General features: G+C 40.6%; 1 protein-coding gene across 12 annotated transcripts in view; it reads right to left on the bottom strand.

The window, feature by feature from the left end:
* ATP9B (ATPase phospholipid transporting 9B (putative)) overlaps nt 1–17,685 on the bottom strand; it is a 305,109-nt gene that overhangs the window by 83,904 nt on the left and 203,520 nt on the right. For all 12 annotated transcript variants that reach the window (XM_009252491.4, XM_002828331.6, XM_054538120.2 and 9 more), the window contains one exon: nt 16,889–17,031. In XM_009252491.4, the coding sequence (XP_009250766.2) occupies nt 16,889–17,031 (143 nt within the window). The remainder of the gene's footprint in view (nt 1–16,888; nt 17,032–17,685) is intronic.

Below are 17,685 nucleotides of genomic sequence, written 5' to 3'. Positions count from 1 at the left end.
TACTGAGAGGCACTAATGCAGGGTCCACGTGGTGCAGTCACAGGAGACGGCACTCCCGGGAGTGGTGGCATCTGACCTGTGACTTGAAGAATTAATATGAATTTACTAGTGGTTTCCACAAGAGAAGCGCTCCAGGAAGAGGGAGCTGTTTAAGTGGCTTGCATATGGGTCTGGGAGCAAAGACAAATGCCTGTGAATGGAAGAGACACACACAAGAGAAGGGCTGGAGAGGGAGGAGTGGGTGAGGAGCACTCTAGGTCCCATTAAGAGAGCACAGCGAAGCAGAGAGCTTCCTGTCCACCAAGAGGGCATGCATAGCCAGGCTCAGGAGTCCCGGCTTCATTCTGGATGGGCCCTGTCCAGGTAACAGAGTTAACTGAGGCATTATTCTAAGGACAGAGTGGTGGGGGTCAAATGTGGGAGAAAGAACTGGTATCAAGGTCTAGGTGAAGGATGATGTGGCAGCAGGCATCAAGATAGAAAGGAAGAGGCAAATGCATGAAATCTTCAGAAGTCTAGAAAAGAGCATCAACTGGACTTGGGAACTGAACGTGGAGGCTCTGGATCCAAGACCTCGAAGAGCAGCTCAGGCTGACTGACTTGCTCAGGGAGGCCCTCAACAAGAAACAGGAATTAAGAAAGTAGATAGCTTTGGGAGAAGGGGAGAACATACAGATGGTGAGTCTGAAGTGGCTATGGGACAGTCACTCTGCCTCCTGCGAAGGAGGAACATCTTTCCTCATACTGATGTTCTGTTCCCATATCCTCTTTGGTGCAACGCCAACTTCTAGGTTCTGTATCCATTGAAAAATCCCCCAATACCACACAGTCTTGATGACTGCAGCTTATTTAAGTTTTGAAATCTGGTAGTGAGTCCTTGAACTTTCTTCTTTGTCAAAATCACTTCAGCTATCCTGCTCCTTTGACTTAAAAATTAATTTAGAAATAATCTTAACTACAAAACGAATCTCGATAGAAACTGAATTAAACCTGAATATCAAAAAGAGAAGTGACATTTTTAGTGTGTGGAGACTTTAGGTCCATGAGCAAAATCACTCTCTGTTTATTTCGGTTTCTTTCATGAGTGTTATGTAGTTTTCAGCCCACAAGTCCCATACATTTTATATTGGATTCACAGCTAAGTACCGCGTTTTTTTCAAGGAATTATAAACGGCACTGTACTTTTCATTTCAGCTGGCACAAATTCACTGCAAGCGTAGCTACACCATTGGTTTCTGCATGTGGACAGTCTGCTCTGTGACCCTGCTGAACTCACTGGCTCACAGAATTTTTTGTACATTCCTTGGATTTTCTAGGTAGATAGTTAGGCCATCTGCAGAGAGGGACAATTTTCTTTCTTTAATTTTAGCTCGATTTCTTCCTTTCTGATATCCATACCTTGCATTCCCCTTTCTTAACGTACTGCACTATCTAGAGTGCTGGCACTGCTGGACAAGCACCCTCGCTTCCTCCCTGACCTAGGGAAAGCGTGCGTCTCCATCACACGGAGTAAGGCCTCAGCCTCAGCTCTTTAAGATTCTCTTCAGCAACCTGAGGATGTTCCCCTCTAATCCTTGTTTTCCGAGTTTCCTTCCTAAAGCATGAACGAGGGCTACATTTGTCAGATGCTTTTCTGCATCCCTTCCTGCCCTTTATACCCAGGGCTGTTCTATTAAGGTCATTGCGGTATTTTCCTCCTAATTACAGATCAGGCTAGCATTAGATACAACTATTACATGATAGTGTAGAGTCTTATCAAGGTGAAACATGAAATCCTAAGTCCCTGAGTAGCTGTTTTATCTCCTTAAACTAAACATAATATAATGTATTTTAAAGTGCAACAAACTTCTCTATTAAGAAGAGAATTTTTGATCTGTAAAATACAAACCCCTACATCTAAATATAGTAAAATTAAGCTACAGGACAAGCTATGGTCCTAATGGACACCCACATAGATAGTCATGGAATTCCACATCCCACCTGTCTCACTAAAAAGTAGATGTATTACCAAAAATACCCACAATATATAAAATGTGTAATATTTACTGAGTGCCTCATAACACGCGATGAGAACGGCCGGCTGCGTCTTGCTAGTCCCTGTGGTGTCTGGGTTGTCTCTGTCTCCTCTCTGGGTCGTCTCTGTCTTCTCTCTGGGTCGTCTCTGTGTCCTCTCTGGGTCATCTCTCTGTCTCCTCTCTGGGTCGTCTCTGTCTTCTCTCTGGGTCATCTCTCTGTCTTCCCTCTGGGTCGTCTCTGTCTTCTCTCTGGGTCATCTCTCTGTCTCCTCTCTGGGTCATCTCTCTTGTCTCCTCTCTGGGTCATCTCTCTGTCTTCCCTCTGGGTCGTCTCTGTCTTCTCTCTGGGTCATCTCTGTCTTCTCTCTAGGTCATCTCTCTGTCTCCTCTCTGGGTTGTCTCTGTCTTCTCTCTGGGTCATCTCTCTGTCTTCTCTGGGTCGTCTCTCTGTCTCCTCTCTGGGTCGTCTCTGTCTCCTATCTGGGTTGTTTCTCTGTGTCTTTTCTCTGGGTCGTCTGTGTCTCCTCTCTGGGTCGTCTCTCTGTCTTCTCTCTGGGTAATCTCTCTCTCTCCTCTCTGGGTCATCTCTCTGTGTCTTCTCTCTGGGTCATCTCTCTGTCTCCTCTCTGGGTAATCTCTCTGTCTTCTCTCTGGGTCATCTCTCTGTCTCCTCTCTGGGTCATCTCTCTGTCTTCTCTCTGGGTCATCTCTCTGTGTCTTCTCTCTGGGTCATCTCTCTGTGCCTTCTCTCTGGGTCATCTCTCTGTGTCTTCTCTCTGGGTCATCTCTCTGTCTCCTCTCTGGGTCATCTCTCTGTCTTCTCTCTGGGTCATCTCTCTGTGTCTTCTCTCTGGGTCATCTCTCTGTCTACTCTCTGGGTCGTCTCTCTGTGTCTCCTCTCTGGGTCATCTCTCTGTCTTCTCTCTGGGTCATCTCTCTGTGTCTTCTCTCTGGGTCATCTCTCTGTCTTCTCTCTGGGTCATCTCTCTGTCTTCTCTCTGGGTCATCTCTCTGTGTCTTCTCTCTGGGTCATCTCTCTGTGCCTTCTCTCTGGGTCATCTCTCTGTGTCTTCTCTCTGGGTCATCTCTCTGTGTCTTCTCTCTGGGTCATCTCTCTGTCTTCTCTCTGGGTCATCTCTCTCTCTCCTCTCTGGGTCATCTCTCTGTGTCTTCTCTCTGGGTCATCTCTCTGTCTCCTCTCTGGGTCATCTCTCTCGTCTCCTCTCTGGGTTATCTCTCTGTCTTCCCTCTGGGTCGTCTCTGTCTTCTCTCTGGGTCGTCTCTGTCTTCTCCGTGGGTCATCCCTGTCTTCTCTCTGGGTCGTCTCTGTCTTCTCCGTGGGTCATCCCTGTCTTCTCTCTGGGTCTTCAGCTGCTGAGCGTGCATCTCCCCTACTGCAGTGGAATCTTCAGGAAGGCAGTGTCTATATTATCCCAACTCTATCCCCAGAACCTGACTCCTAAATAGCAGCCAAAAAAGTTGCTGATTTAAATTTTTAACAAAGAATGATGATAACGAGACTAATTTATGAAACAAGGATGGTGGAAGGTATATAGAAGACTGCTATAAACAGAAACCAAACACTTGCACTACTGTTTCTGCCCTGGATGAAAATATTTTCTGTGTGGAATCCAAAGTTGGAAATATTATATAAAAATCCAGAAGATACCTTCTATATTTAGTTCTTTCCTGTCCTTAAAAATAATTGAGATTTATTTGAAAAATCTGTTTTTTACCTTGTTATTGACGTTGCAAAGTGCAGCTAGCGTAGGATTCTCATCACAAGTTTGGCAACATGCAGATAAATTTAAAGCCACACAAGATCTTTCGGAAAAGCCCCACAATTTATAGTAATTGATTTTTGAAACTGTGTGCTATTAAGTTATTAATCCCTGTCTCACTCCTTCCGGGCTGCTATAACATGGTGGCTCACACCTGTCACTCCAGCACTTTGGGAGACCAAGATAGGAGGACGGCTCGGGCCCAGGAGTTCAAGACCAGCCTGAGCAACACAGTGAGACTCGATCTCTATCAAAAATTTAAAAATTAGCTGGGTATGGCGGCACACACCTGTAGTCCCAGCTACTAGGGAAACTGAGGCAGGAAGATCGACTGAGCTCAGGAGTTTGAGGCTGCAGTGAGCTGTGATGACGACACTGCACTCCAGCCTGAGTCACAGAGCAAGACCCCCTCTCAAACCAGCCCAGGTGACACAGCGAGACCCTGTCTCAAAAAATAAAAATAAAAATAAAAAAAATACCATAAACCAAGTGGTTTATAAACAACAAACATTTACTTCTCATAGCTCTGGCGGCTGGGAAATGCAAGATGAGGTACCAGGAGATCTGGTGTCTGATGAGGGCCCTCATCATGGTGGAGCCTTCTCGCAGCGTCCTCAGGGGCTGCAAGAGGGAATCTGCCTCCCTAGAACCTTGCTTACAAGGGAACCAATCCCATTCATGGGGGCTCTGCCCCATGACCCAGTCACCTCTCTTAATTAGTACCATGCCATCATCTGGGACTCAGTTTCAACACAGGGATTTTAGAGAGAGATGAATATTCAGACCACACGATACCTGACTGTAACGTATCTGCTGTCAGAAAAAACAGGGAATATCACTGCATTGTGAATAAAGCTATTCTAATGACACATATAAAAATTTAAAAAGAAAATGGGAGGAGAGGCTTGGCATACGTGGAATTTGCCATGTGCGAAAATTATTCTTTAAACATCATGTACATTCTGCCCTCAGACATGACATAATACCCCCTTTTACTTACACAGTCAGCCAAAAAGCAATGAGAAAAATTGTAGACAGTGAAAGATTCAAGTTTTCTGGATATGCAACTTTATAAGAGGTTTTAAATAACACAGTTTTCTTAGAGGAAATCAATGAGTAAGATGGTTATAAACATAATTATGTGCCAATTTCACTTTGCTAGACCAATGTATTTCTGATGCTTTAGTAGAGCAGTTGATTTGAACAGTGAAATGTTGATTTTGGGTGTCTAATGGTCAAAATTTCCACTTTCCTGGTAATAATACCATTTCAACATATGGAATACACACTAGAAATCCCTCATGGTATGTGGGGCATCAACCTTGCTGTGTGTGTGTGTCTGTGTCTGTGTGTGTGTGTCTGTGTCTCTGTGTGTGCTTGCACGCATGGATGCACGCACACATGCCTATAGCTGGAATAAAACCAAAACAGACAGAAAATGTCATTTTTGTGTGTAAATTTGAAAGATATTAAATGCAAGGAACTTAAATCCAGGAACGTATGTTCTTTTCACCCCTTCTACATTTTTAAAAGGAAATGTTAAATTCCCTCAGGAAGACAGCCTCCTGAAAGCCCCGTGGCCATCGCTCCTTTTTGGCAACATGGACCTAGGGCAGCTCTTTCATCTGAGCCCCCACCTCACTCCTTCTCTTGGTGCTGCTGAAACTAATCTGAGCCATATCATTTCAACCATGGGCACGTCAGTATCATTTGTGAAAGAAAGACACTTTAAACAGAACCGAAATACTATCACACCAGAAAGCCACAATAACTCCTCCATGTTAAACAGAAGTCAGGGTTCTAATTTCCAGGTGTCTCGTGTGTCATAGTTTTTTACACTGCTTGTCTGAAGTATGGATCCAGGAAAGGTCTCTTGAGCCTCTTTTACTCTACAGCTTTCTCCTCCATCTCTTTCTTCCTTGAAATTGATTTGTTAAAGAACCTGGACTGACGGTTTCAGTTCCCACAATCTGCACTTGGCCACTGGCTGTTTCTCCTGTGCCTGTGGGCCTTGTGTTTCCTGTGAGCCACGGCTGGGCAAGGCTGGCGAGGCGAGGTTCCGTGGAGACTGCTGCAGTGCGGGGAGCGTCCTTCCATCAGGAAGCAGGGTGTCTGGCCGCCTCCTCTGATGTAAACAGCCGCCCACAATCGATTCCTAGGCCCACGAATTCATCATGGGTTGAAAGTGGCATATAGTTGAGGTACTTATCATTGACTTTGGGACATCTTTTTCTGGAGAAGAAAACTCTGGCATTTCTAAATGCAAAAAATCCACATGGACAACGGATGTTTTCCAAAAACAAAGTTACATCATTTATAATCACTCCATTCACAGACTCTTTCTAGACAGTAAATCAGGGATTTTAAAGCACTATTTTAATCCAGTGCTTTAGTTAGATGTCCTTTCTCAGCCTGGTGGTAGTATTTCAAGTTCTGAGATTCCCAACTTCAGCTATGCTATTATACTTTGCTTCTTACTGCTGCTTGGGGAAAACTGAGAGGAATTCTACATGTACACAAAGACCCCTTGAAAATACTGGAGACCAGATAGCTGTCACAGAAACACACAAGGCGACGCTAAAATACTGAATATAATATCTGTGCATTTATGCAGTTAGTTGAAAATAATTTAAAAGATAACTGAAACTTAGATTTGAACTATTTTTCCTTTTGAGTTATGTTTATAAAGCTTTGTATCTCAGTAGATACCAAAAGTCTTATTCAGTTACTTAATTGGAGCCAGGGAGAATGAAATGGAGAACTATCAGTCCATTTTCTGTTGCTATAACCAAATACCTGAGACTGGGTAATTACTTTTAAAAAGGAATTTATTTCTTACAGTTCTGGAGGCTGGAAAGTCTGAGGCTGAGGTGCTGCATCTGGTCAGGGCCTTTCTGCTGGTGGGGACTCTCTGCAGAGTCCTGAGGCACTGCAGGCCGCCCCATGATGGGAGCAGGCTCATGAGGGCCAAAGTGGCTTTTATAACAGACCCACTCTTGTGACAACTAACACTCCATGAAAACCCACTGATCCATTCACCCATTAATCCATGAGTAGATTCATTCATTCATGAGAGCAGATCCCTCATGACCCACTTGCCTCTTAAAGGCCCCACCTCTTAATAGTGTCACACTGGGGGTGACATTTCAGTAAGAGTTTTGGAGGGGGCAAACATTCAAACTGTATAACAAATTTAGAATACTTTCTCAAAGCTGAGTAATTTAAAAATACTATAATTTTAGTGTTTGTATTTAGGTCTATGATCCATTTTGAGTTAGCTTTTAGGTACAAGTGGGATAAGTATCCAACTTCATTTTTTGCATGGGATATCTAGTTGCCCAGCACCATTTGTTGAAAAGACTGTTCTTTCTCCATAGAATTCTCTTGGCATCCTTGTTGAAAACCCAATGACCGTTAAGTGTTTGGATTTATTTATGGCCTCTCACTTCTAGTCCATCAATCTATGTGTCTGTCCTTATGCCCGCACCACATACCACATTGTCTTGATTACTGTAGCTTTGTATTAGGTTTTGAAACCAGGAGCTGCTGCCAGGTGTAATGGCTCACGCCTGTAATCCTGGCATTTTAGGTGCTGAGGCACGAGGATCACTTAAGCCCAGGAGATCAAGGTTTCAGTGACCCACAATTGCGCCACTGCACTCCAGCCTGGGTGACAGAGCAAGACCCTATTTCAAAAACAAAACAAAACAAACCCCCAACCTCACATCTTTCACCCACCCCCCACTCTGCAGCCCACATTCCTCAGATGCATATGTCTTTTTTCTTTTTTTTAAAGAAGAAATCATGAGTTGCAAGTCCTCTAACTTTGTTTTTCAAGATTGTTGTAGCCATGCTGAATCCCTAGTATCTCCATGTGAATTTCAGAATCAGCTTGCCAATTTATGCAAAGGTAGCTGGGATTTTAGTAGGTATTACACAGCACCTATAGATCAAAGAAGCTAGAATTGTTGCCATCTTAACACAATGAAATATTTTTTGATGCACTGTAAATACAATTGTTTTCTTAATTCTATCTCTGGATAGTTCATTGTTAGCAAACAGAAATACAATTTCATTCTTGTGTGCTGATCTTGCGTCCTACAATCTTACCAAACCCCTTTAATTAATAGAGGGCTGGGTGACTCCTGAGGATTTCCTACGGACATGGCCATGTCACACATACAGAGAGAGTTTTGCTCTCCTTTACAACGTGGATGCCACCTTCTTGCTCTTGCCTAACTGCATTGGCTGGAACCCTGAATGCTCGCAGCAGCATTAGTCGTAGTAGGCAAAAAGTAGAAACAACCCATGTCCATCACCTTATGAAGGGATAAATAAAGGGTGGTGTATCCACATGATGGAATATTATTTGGCAATAAACAGAAATGAGGCACTGATATACGCTACAATGCGAATGAACCAGTAAAAGAGCATATGCCGGTGAAGGAGGCCGGCAGGGACTGCATAGGTCTGACTCATTTACGTGGAACGCCCAGGACAGGCAAGTCCTCAGAGATAGAAAGTAACCAGGGGCTGCCTGGGGTACGGGCGATGAGAGGGAAGGATGGGGAGTGCCAAGGTTGCTTTTTGGGGTGATGAGAATGTTTTAAAGTTAGATTGTGGTGAGAGTTGAGTAAGAGAGTGATGTATCCTGACAGTTGAACATTTGAATTAAACAAATGCATCGTATCTTCTAAAATGTTTCCGTTGCTAATCAATCATGTTATCAGTAGCTTAAAACTGATATATTCAAATAAATGACTAACACTTCTCATCAATGAACGATGAAGTTTTTGGGTTTGTTATTCTGTCCATGTGAATAAATGTAATCACACCTTGTTGGGTTAAAAAAACTGCAATACTTATGCAGACATTCCTTCAGGGGAGTGGCACATGTACTTTCTTCACATATGAAGATGAAGCCCAAAAATATTTTTTAAATCTCGATGATTTTTTAATTTCATAACTTGCTAATTTCAGACTTTCCTTCACCTCTTATGCAGTAGTAGATAATATAGAGTCTGTAATACAAAATTATTTTTCAAATCTTACCTCAAATGCTCTCCATGATTTCAAACACTGATGATTTCTACAACTTTTGTCATTTTAATACGACAGAAATTAATATGCCCCCGAATTGGAAGCTTTGAAAAAGGGAGGAATGAGTGACCCAGAGAGTAAGGGTGCCGCCACGCCAAAGAGAATCACGGCTTGGCTATGGTATGTAGCTATACAGACAGAAAATGTCTTTTGACAAAAGGTTTCTGATTTCTTAAAAAAAAAAAAAAAAAAAAAGCTGCAGCTCTTTAATGAAAAAGAGTTTTTTTGGGACTATAATGAACAAAGCAGGCAAAGAGGAAATTAATTTCTAGGGAAAAAGTCCTGCAGGCATCATTCTCAGAGTGGCAACAGATGTGATCCACGACTGAGCCGAAGAGACAGTGTCTGAGACACAGCTGCAGAGGTTTTAGACCAGATATTCCTGAATTGTGAATTGGCCTCACCCCTAAACTCTACCACACCACCATATAAGAGGGAGCCAGTGATTTTAATATATAAACAAAGGTAACACTGAGATATGCCACGCACCCAGAGCAATAAACTTTCTTGTGAAGATTCTAGTTAAACAAAGTAAGACACATATATAATAACGGATGTATCAAAACACAAACTTACTTAGACCTTACAAGAAATGGAAACAAAACTTAAGTGATAAGGCTAATTTGCCAATCTTTAAAGTATGCTTTGCATTTTGAAAATATTTGATACTTTTTAAAAGTGAAGCCAAATATATTCAAAGTCAATGACACTGTTTAAAGTGAAGTCAAATATTATATTCAAAGTCAAATACAGTCTCTGCAAATCAGGCTTTCTCTAAACTATGATTCTCAGTACTGTATGCATCAGTTAAGTATCTGTATGTGTTAATATCTCAACTGGCCCACGCACCCCCAAAATGTTAATTACAGCACTCATATCCAAGGACACACATTAGTAAAAACAGTACCAGTAAGGCTACTCATGTTTGCTGTAACTGAATACCCGGTTATTAGCATCATGCATAAGAGACTTGGTTTAAAAAACATTTCGAAGTCTTACCTGTGAGATTTGCTTGCCTCGTATGCACTCACTAGCACACACGTCATGCTTGCCTGCCCTTACAAACTGGGAAAACAGCTTTCCCCTTCATGATGATGCCGTCTTGTGAAACTTATATGTGATTCAATTCTGAACAACATGGCATTTTGGGTAATGGATGCTATAATTAAAATGTGAGTCCTAAAAAACCTGTTGTTTTAGTGTGTGTTTTTAGTAACGGCTTTGTTCTACATGAAGATAAAACCTCCCTAACAAAGGAATTAATGTATTGCTTTAATAGGCTGCACCCTGAGTTAAGTTTTAAAATTTATGAGTTCTCTGCAGCATTGTTCTTTAAACAATGGCACTGTCAAATGCAACCAGTGAGAAGATTAAAGTTCTCCCAGCAGATTAAGTACAAATTATCTGTCCTCCTGTTTCAGCATCATTTGTTCATTTATCAGCCGGCGTCGAGTATTTCTGGTCAGTGTCAATATGCTCTGCATCCTTGCAGTTCACAGATGTCTACGCTTGTCGAATGAACTGCTTTATGTTTCACGCACTGGTGGCCGCAGATGTGTCACTATAGCAACATCATTAATTTCAGATCTTACCGGAAATGTGCACTCCAATCAAACCTAATTATACCACATTGCTTTCTTGTCCACAAGAAGGAAACTATAATGCAATTATTGGGATACTTCATTTTCTATTCTGCCATGGCAAATGAGAGAACCACTGTGATGGACGCTTCTTATCCAAAAGCTTATTGATGAAGCACAGACCCCATTTACAATCATGCAAAGGACCACCTTCCAATTATGTTAGTAACATAAGGCTCCTGAGACAGCAGTTCACTCTCCATCACTTCAGCTGAAACTCAAGGCACTTGGAAGATATCTGCAAACTGCCTTATGCCTCAACATGCCTCCTCTGATACCGAGAACCGGGACACTTTATAATATCAAACAACCATCCATAGTTACAGAACCTCTGCTGTGACTGAGGCCCCCAAGGTGATTGCAAAAGCCTGACTTCTGATTTACACACTGAAGGGCAGAGCAAAAGAGCAGAATTATTTATATGACTAAAATACGGAATACAACATAGAAAGATCTTAATTATTTAAGTTCCTGGAATAAAACAACCGATTAGCAGTAAATACATGCACTGGTTTCACCAGGGTACTAGAGGCCTCACAAAGGCAAGGGGGCATAACCAGCTGTTTTCAGAGTTGAGAGTGATTTCTATTTCTCTGTTGGCCTGGGTGCCCCTGTTATCTAGAGCTGTGTAACAAACTATCACAACATTTTAGTGACAGACAACACATTTCTTTTGCTCAGAAGGGTTAAAGGATTTGCCTAACATCACACATAGCTGGGGGGCACCAAGACTCAATCCCAGATTTGATTCCAAAGCCCTTTCCAATTGAGGATATGAAGTACATAGGAAACTAGATAGGAAACTACATAGGAAACTAGATAGGAAACTACAGGCACAACTCAGAGACAGTGGAAGGGCTTGGTTCCAGACCTGGGCAATAAAGTGACTATCACAACAAAGTGAGCCACATGACTTTTTGCGTTTCCCAGTTCATAGAAAAGTGATGTTTACACTATAGTAAGTCTATTACATGTGCAATTAGTAGTATGTCTAAAAAACAATATACCTACCATAATTTAAAAATATTTTAAAAACGTGCTAACAATCATCTGAGCCTTCAGCAACTTTTAATCTTTTTGCTGGTAGAGGGTCTTGTCTTAATGTTGATGGCTGCTGACTGATCAGGGTGGTGGTTGCTGAAGTTTGGACTGGCTGTGGCAATTCCTTAAATAAGACAACAATGAAGTTTGCCACATGAACTGACTCTTCCTTTCACAAAAGATTTCTCCATAGCATGCCATGTTGTTGGATAGCATTTTACTCACAGAACTTCACTTGAAACTGAAGTCGATGCTCTCAGACCCTGCCACTGCTTTATCAACTTAGCTTATGGAATCTTCTAAATCCTTGGTTGTCACTTTAACAACATTCACAGCATCTTCTCCAGGAGTGGATTCCATTTCAAGAAATTACTTTCTTTGCTCATTTGTAAGAAGCACCTCCTCATCTGTTTGAGTTTCATCCTGAGGTTGCCACAATTCAGTCATCTTCAGGCTCCACTCCTAATTCTCACGCTATTTTCACCACATCTGCAGCTCTTTCCTCCGCCGAGGTCTTGAAACCTTCAAACGGTCATCCCTGAGGGTTGGAATCAACTTCTTCCAAACCTGTATGAATGTTGACCTCCTCCCAGGAACCACGTATGTTCTTAATGGCAACTGGAATCATGAATCCTTTCCAGAAAGTTTTCAATTTGATTTGGCCACATCCATCAGTAGATCCATTAGTAGAGACAGGGTTTCACCATGTTGGTCAGGCTGGTCTCAGACTCCTGACCTCCAGTGATCCACCTGCCTCAGCCTCCCAAAGTGCTGGGATTACTGGTACGAGCCACTGCGCCCAGCCCCAGAAGATTTTTTTAAAAACTACTCTAATGGTTTTAGGATTGCTAAAACTGTTTCTTCTGAGTCATTTTTAACAGCTTACACTTTTCTTCTGAGAATTTTTCTATTACTCAGCTTTTTAGATTTACTGGTTATAAAACATTGTCATTCTCTTAAAATTTCTTTTAAATATCAGATACATCTGTATCTATGTTTCTCTTCTCTTTTGTAATATGTGTTCATGCTTTGTCTTACTTTTTTTTTTTTGAAATGGAGTTTCACTCCTGTTGCCCAGGCTGGCATGCAATGGTGCGATCTCGCCTCACCAGGATCTCCGCCTCCTAGGTTCAAGTGATTCTCCTGCCTCAGCCTCCTGAGTAGCTAAGACTACAGGCATGCACCACCATGCCCGGATAATTTTTGTATTTTTAGTAGAGAAAGGGTTTCTCCATGTTGGTCAGGCTGGTCTCGAACTCCTGACCTCAGGTGATCCACCTGCCTCAGCCTCCCAAAGTGCTGGGATTATGGGTGTGAGTCACTGCGCCCGGCCCACCTTTTCTTACTTTTTAAAGATCAGAATTTTGAAAGTGTGTTTATTTTGTTGTCTTTTCAAAAGTCTGACAGGACGTATTAATCCTTGATGGTTTTATCAAGTCACTGCTTTCTGTTGTTATTTTCTTTCCTTGAATTTATTTTACTATTCTTAAGTTGTCCATTTAGATAATTTTTAGGCTTTCTTGTTTTTCTATTTAAAAAAATGAAGGAAAGTTCCTATAAAACCTTGATTTTGTACATTCATGGGCTTTGATATAAAGTGATTATATTATTATTTAGTTCTAGGCATTTTTAATCTGTATTATTTTTGGATCTATGCTATTTAAAAGCATATACTTCAATTTCTAAAAATGCAGAGATTTAAAAACTTATTTCTTTGTTATTAACTTCTAACTCATCTCTTTTTTATTGTGATCAGAAATATCCACTCTTTAAAATTTATTGAAATTTGACTCATGGCCTAGTATGTATCAAATTTTTGTAACTTTCTCATACATGTCCGATAAGCACGTGTTTCTAGTTGTTAGATAAATAACTCTATATATGTCCATAAGATCTAAACTGACAATTATGCTATTCAAATCTTCTGAACTGCCTGCTTGGCTAATCAATAAACAAAAGAGATCTAAACATTTCTTCCTGTGGTTGACAGAAAATAATCAATTTCTCCCTGTATCAATTCTTGCTTTATGTATTGAAGCTATTTTATTAAGTACACAAACATTTTGAATTGAACCTTTTACGTAGTGACCCTCTTTCTTAAATAACTTTTTTCATTTTAAGGTTTATTTTGCTTAATATTAATCAAGGTAGATATACCAGTTTCCTTCTGATTCATACTGGTCTACATGCTTTTTTTAATGTTTCCTTTATTAACAGCTTGATCCTTTATTTTCCTCTAAATATTAAATGGTTTAATCTTTTATGGCTTTTATCTTTACATAAATAAACCTTATTAAATTTTTTGTTTCTCTTAGTTCTTGAACATTCTATTTTGAAATCCATCCATGTTTCTGTCAATATCCATACTCCATTGTCACTACTATTTAGTATTCAACTGTAAGAACATTCCACGATTTATTGGTCCATTCTATTTTTGATAAACTTTTTTATGTTACATCTAGACAGTTGCTTGCTTTTGTTAACCATTAGAATGCTATGAATACTCTTATGCATGTCTTCTGGTGTAGATGTGCAAACATTTCTTTAGGGAACAGAAGCAGGAGCAAAACGGCTGGAGAGTAGAACACATGCATATTCAATGTGACTGACGATAGAACACGTGCATATTCAACTTGACTGATGATGCCAAAATGTGTTTTACCAAGTGATGCGCTAACTTAAGTTCCCACCAAGAGTGAACAGGAGTTTCTGATTCCTCCTAGGCTTGCAAACACATCAGATCTTTCAATGTGAGAAGAAATGATATCTTTATTATGCTAAGGTATTCTATTCATGAAGATAGTATGCCTACGTATTTCGGTCTTAAGGGCTTTCAAATTTTAAAAACTTACATCCATTTAAGTCTTACGTATTTTTGTCTACATTTATTTTTAATGATTTTATACTTTTTGTTGTTATTCTAACTGGTGTTTTGGCATTAAATGTCCTAATGGTTGCTGGTGTAGAGAATTGCCGCTGAATTTGGATATTAAGCTCATACATATGAATAAATTCTCTTAAAATTCTGAACATTTTCTTGAAGTTTCTTTTGCTTTTTCTATGAATTTGTTTTCTTTGGGAACAGTATGGTTGTTCATATTTTGCTACTTTGATTTCATGCTGGTGATTCTTCATTTTTGATTATATTTATCAATAAAGACTAAGTTGTTTGTAAAGTAAGCTGGGGTGGGTTTCTTCTGAAGTTCCATAAACCTGTTCCTCCAAAGGGCTGGTTTCCAAATCAAGGGCTGTCTGTGAACTCTGCGTAAGGGGCAGGGCACATGAACCAGTGAGTGCTTCTCCCCAAAAGCCTCTCCACGTTGGGAAAGCAGCCCTCACAGGTGGCGCATGAGCAAATCCTGCTCTCACAGGCGCTGCTCACGGTGGCCTGATGGCTTCCCGTGCTGCCCCACACATCTGTCGGCTCCAGGTCTGGGGCTCGTCCACCCCTCGGTTCTGCGGGACGTTTCTCCCATCCATGTGGGGTCTCCTCAGCAGCCACTAGCAACTTCGGTCTGCTTTGCTCTGCTCTCACCTGCAAACTGATTCCAACTGTTTTCCAGAAATAACTCAATTTCTGGATCCTCTAATATTTTTACTCCTGCTTGTTTTCTGTGCATTATCATGGATTTATTTATTCTTTAAACATTTTTCTGTAGATTTCATGAGGTTGGGAAGGGAAAATCCTAACACTCTTTCTCAGTCTACCTTTTTGAACCAGAAGCCCCTCAAATTGCTCTCCGAGTCACTGGGATTCATAAACATTGCTCTCTTGGCCAAGTTCCTCAACCTCTCACAAGACAAAGTCTAATGGAACTCAAACACAAATCCAACAACTGAACTTTCAATTACACTAAACTTACAAATTCATCATGAGAGCTGACACAAAGAATACTGAATTTCTACTTCTGAGATAATAGTATGACTTCCAAAACAGAGACTCCTCAACTTATGATGGGGTTGTGTCCCAAGAGACCCATCCTCAGTAGAAAATGCATTTAATGCATCTCACCTTCCGAATACCATGGCCTAGACCTGTCTACCTTAACTGTGTCAGAACCCTTACATTACCTGACAGTTGGGCAAAATCGGCTAACACAAAGAATATCTCATGTAATTTCTTGAATACCGTATTGAAAGTGAAAAAAGAATTGCTGCACGGATAGTGGAAGTATAGTCCCGAGTGAAGCTACTGCACCACCATCGAGTTCGGGTGAAGCTACCGCACCACTCGATCAAAGTCGCATCAGGTCGAGCGACTGTGAAGCTGGGGACCGTCTGTGTGCCCTTTCCATTAATTCCTCAGGTTCCTGCCTCTGTGTCTTCTATGCACGCAGCCGCTGTGAATGGAGCTTTATTATTCGGTCTATTCTCCACTACGTATTAGAGACCTATTTTGTTATTTTAATCTGTAACCTGCCACTTTTGCTATATCTGCAAATATTTGTTTCTTCCTTTAGTCTTATTTCTATTTGTCTTGCTGCAATGGCTAGAGCTTCCATTATGAATTTTAAATAACAGTCTTGTTTGCAGATTTCTCTGTTCTCTTGCTGACTATAGTGAGGATTTTTCTACTATTTAATAGTTTATGTTGAATTTTGTTTGCAACATATTTTGTTTATCACGCTATATAAGTATTCTTTTATTTTTAGTTCACTACGAATTACTTGCAATTTAAATTATAAATCAATAAACCAAGGAGGAATTTTAGCCCTCAAATGTGGCTTTCCTTATAGTACCAGATTCCAATTGTTTGTCTTTAATCTGTTACGGATTGGTAAGAGTTCTTTGATGAAAAAAAGAAGAAAATTAAATAAGGACAAACAGAATTTTGGTCCCAGAGCTTTAGAGTGGGATAAATAGTCTGTAGTAAAGCTTTTTAGGAGAATGTGAGTATTAAATACCAAATTAACATATCTGTTATTTTCTTCTAATAGCTCACAAGCATCATTCTATAACAAACAAACATGGAATTCTTGCTCTTAATAAGCCACTAGGGAGGTGTTATAAAGGTAGTTTAAAAAAAAAACTGTAAGACTGTAGAAAATTAAAAACACAAATATGTCACTTAAAGCTCTAAGAACTTAACATTTTGATAATTCTTATGATACTGTGTATACTAGAAGATGATTAAGCTGTGTGACAGTTTCAAGAGTAGAGGCTGAAAAATTCTAAATATGGATTCATGATCTGTTCCAATACATAGACATATATACATACACATAAACATATATCTACATGCTATGCTATGCTATTTCTTATTAAATGTCATTTCGTCCATTCAAAGGTGAACACAGACCATGAACAGTACCTGTTTTGTCTGTCAATAAATACACCAGGCGCCCAAGTTCCTCTGGGATAGTGCTGGTCCGAACGACCGTGCCAGGGATGTTCTCATCTTTCATCATCATCCATCCATACACCGCTTTGCCCATGTCCAAGTTCACACGCAAACTGCCAAATAAAACCCATTGCAGTGGTTAGTGTGATCCAGACCCATGTCCAAGTTCACACCCAAACTGCCAGATAAAACCCACTGTAGTGGTTAGTGTGATCCAGACCCATGTCCAAGTTCACACCCAAACTGCCAGATAAAACCCACTGCAGTGGTTAGTGTGATCCAGACCCAGGCCATACATTCAGGCTCATGGTTGCATATACACGTATTTTTTAATATGCATTATCTTTCATTTTATATGGAAATACATAATATTGGATTTTAGACTTTAAAATAAATGTATTTACTGACATTTAAGTCAACAAACATGTTTACACCCAAGATAATATTTGTAGGTGACAGAAAAATAGGTAACTCCTATTCTGTCCTTAAAGACAGTCTGTAACACCAGATGCGACAGAAAAACAGACTGTTCCGAGTGTGCCCGCATACGCCCGCAAGGGACAACTACCAAAGGCTTACAGGAGAGGGCACACACAAGGAGCAGGTGGGGTCTTCCTGCAAATCAACATGGGAAATGGGCCTTAGGGTTTATCCACTTGTTTTACCATGACCAATGGGATATTTCCCGTGTTTCAGGAGCTAAACTGGAAAACAGAACAAATGGGATATGATATGACAAATAAAATGGTATCTGCTAACTATGCAAT

Source organism: Pongo abelii, chromosome 17, assembly GCF_028885655.2.
Source record: "Pongo abelii isolate AG06213 chromosome 17, NHGRI_mPonAbe1-v2.0_pri, whole genome shotgun sequence".
Classification (NCBI taxonomy): Eukaryota; Metazoa; Chordata; class Mammalia; order Primates; family Hominidae; genus Pongo; species Pongo abelii.
Note: the sequence above shows the minus strand (reverse complement) of the source record. Positions and strands in the feature narration are given on the sequence as shown.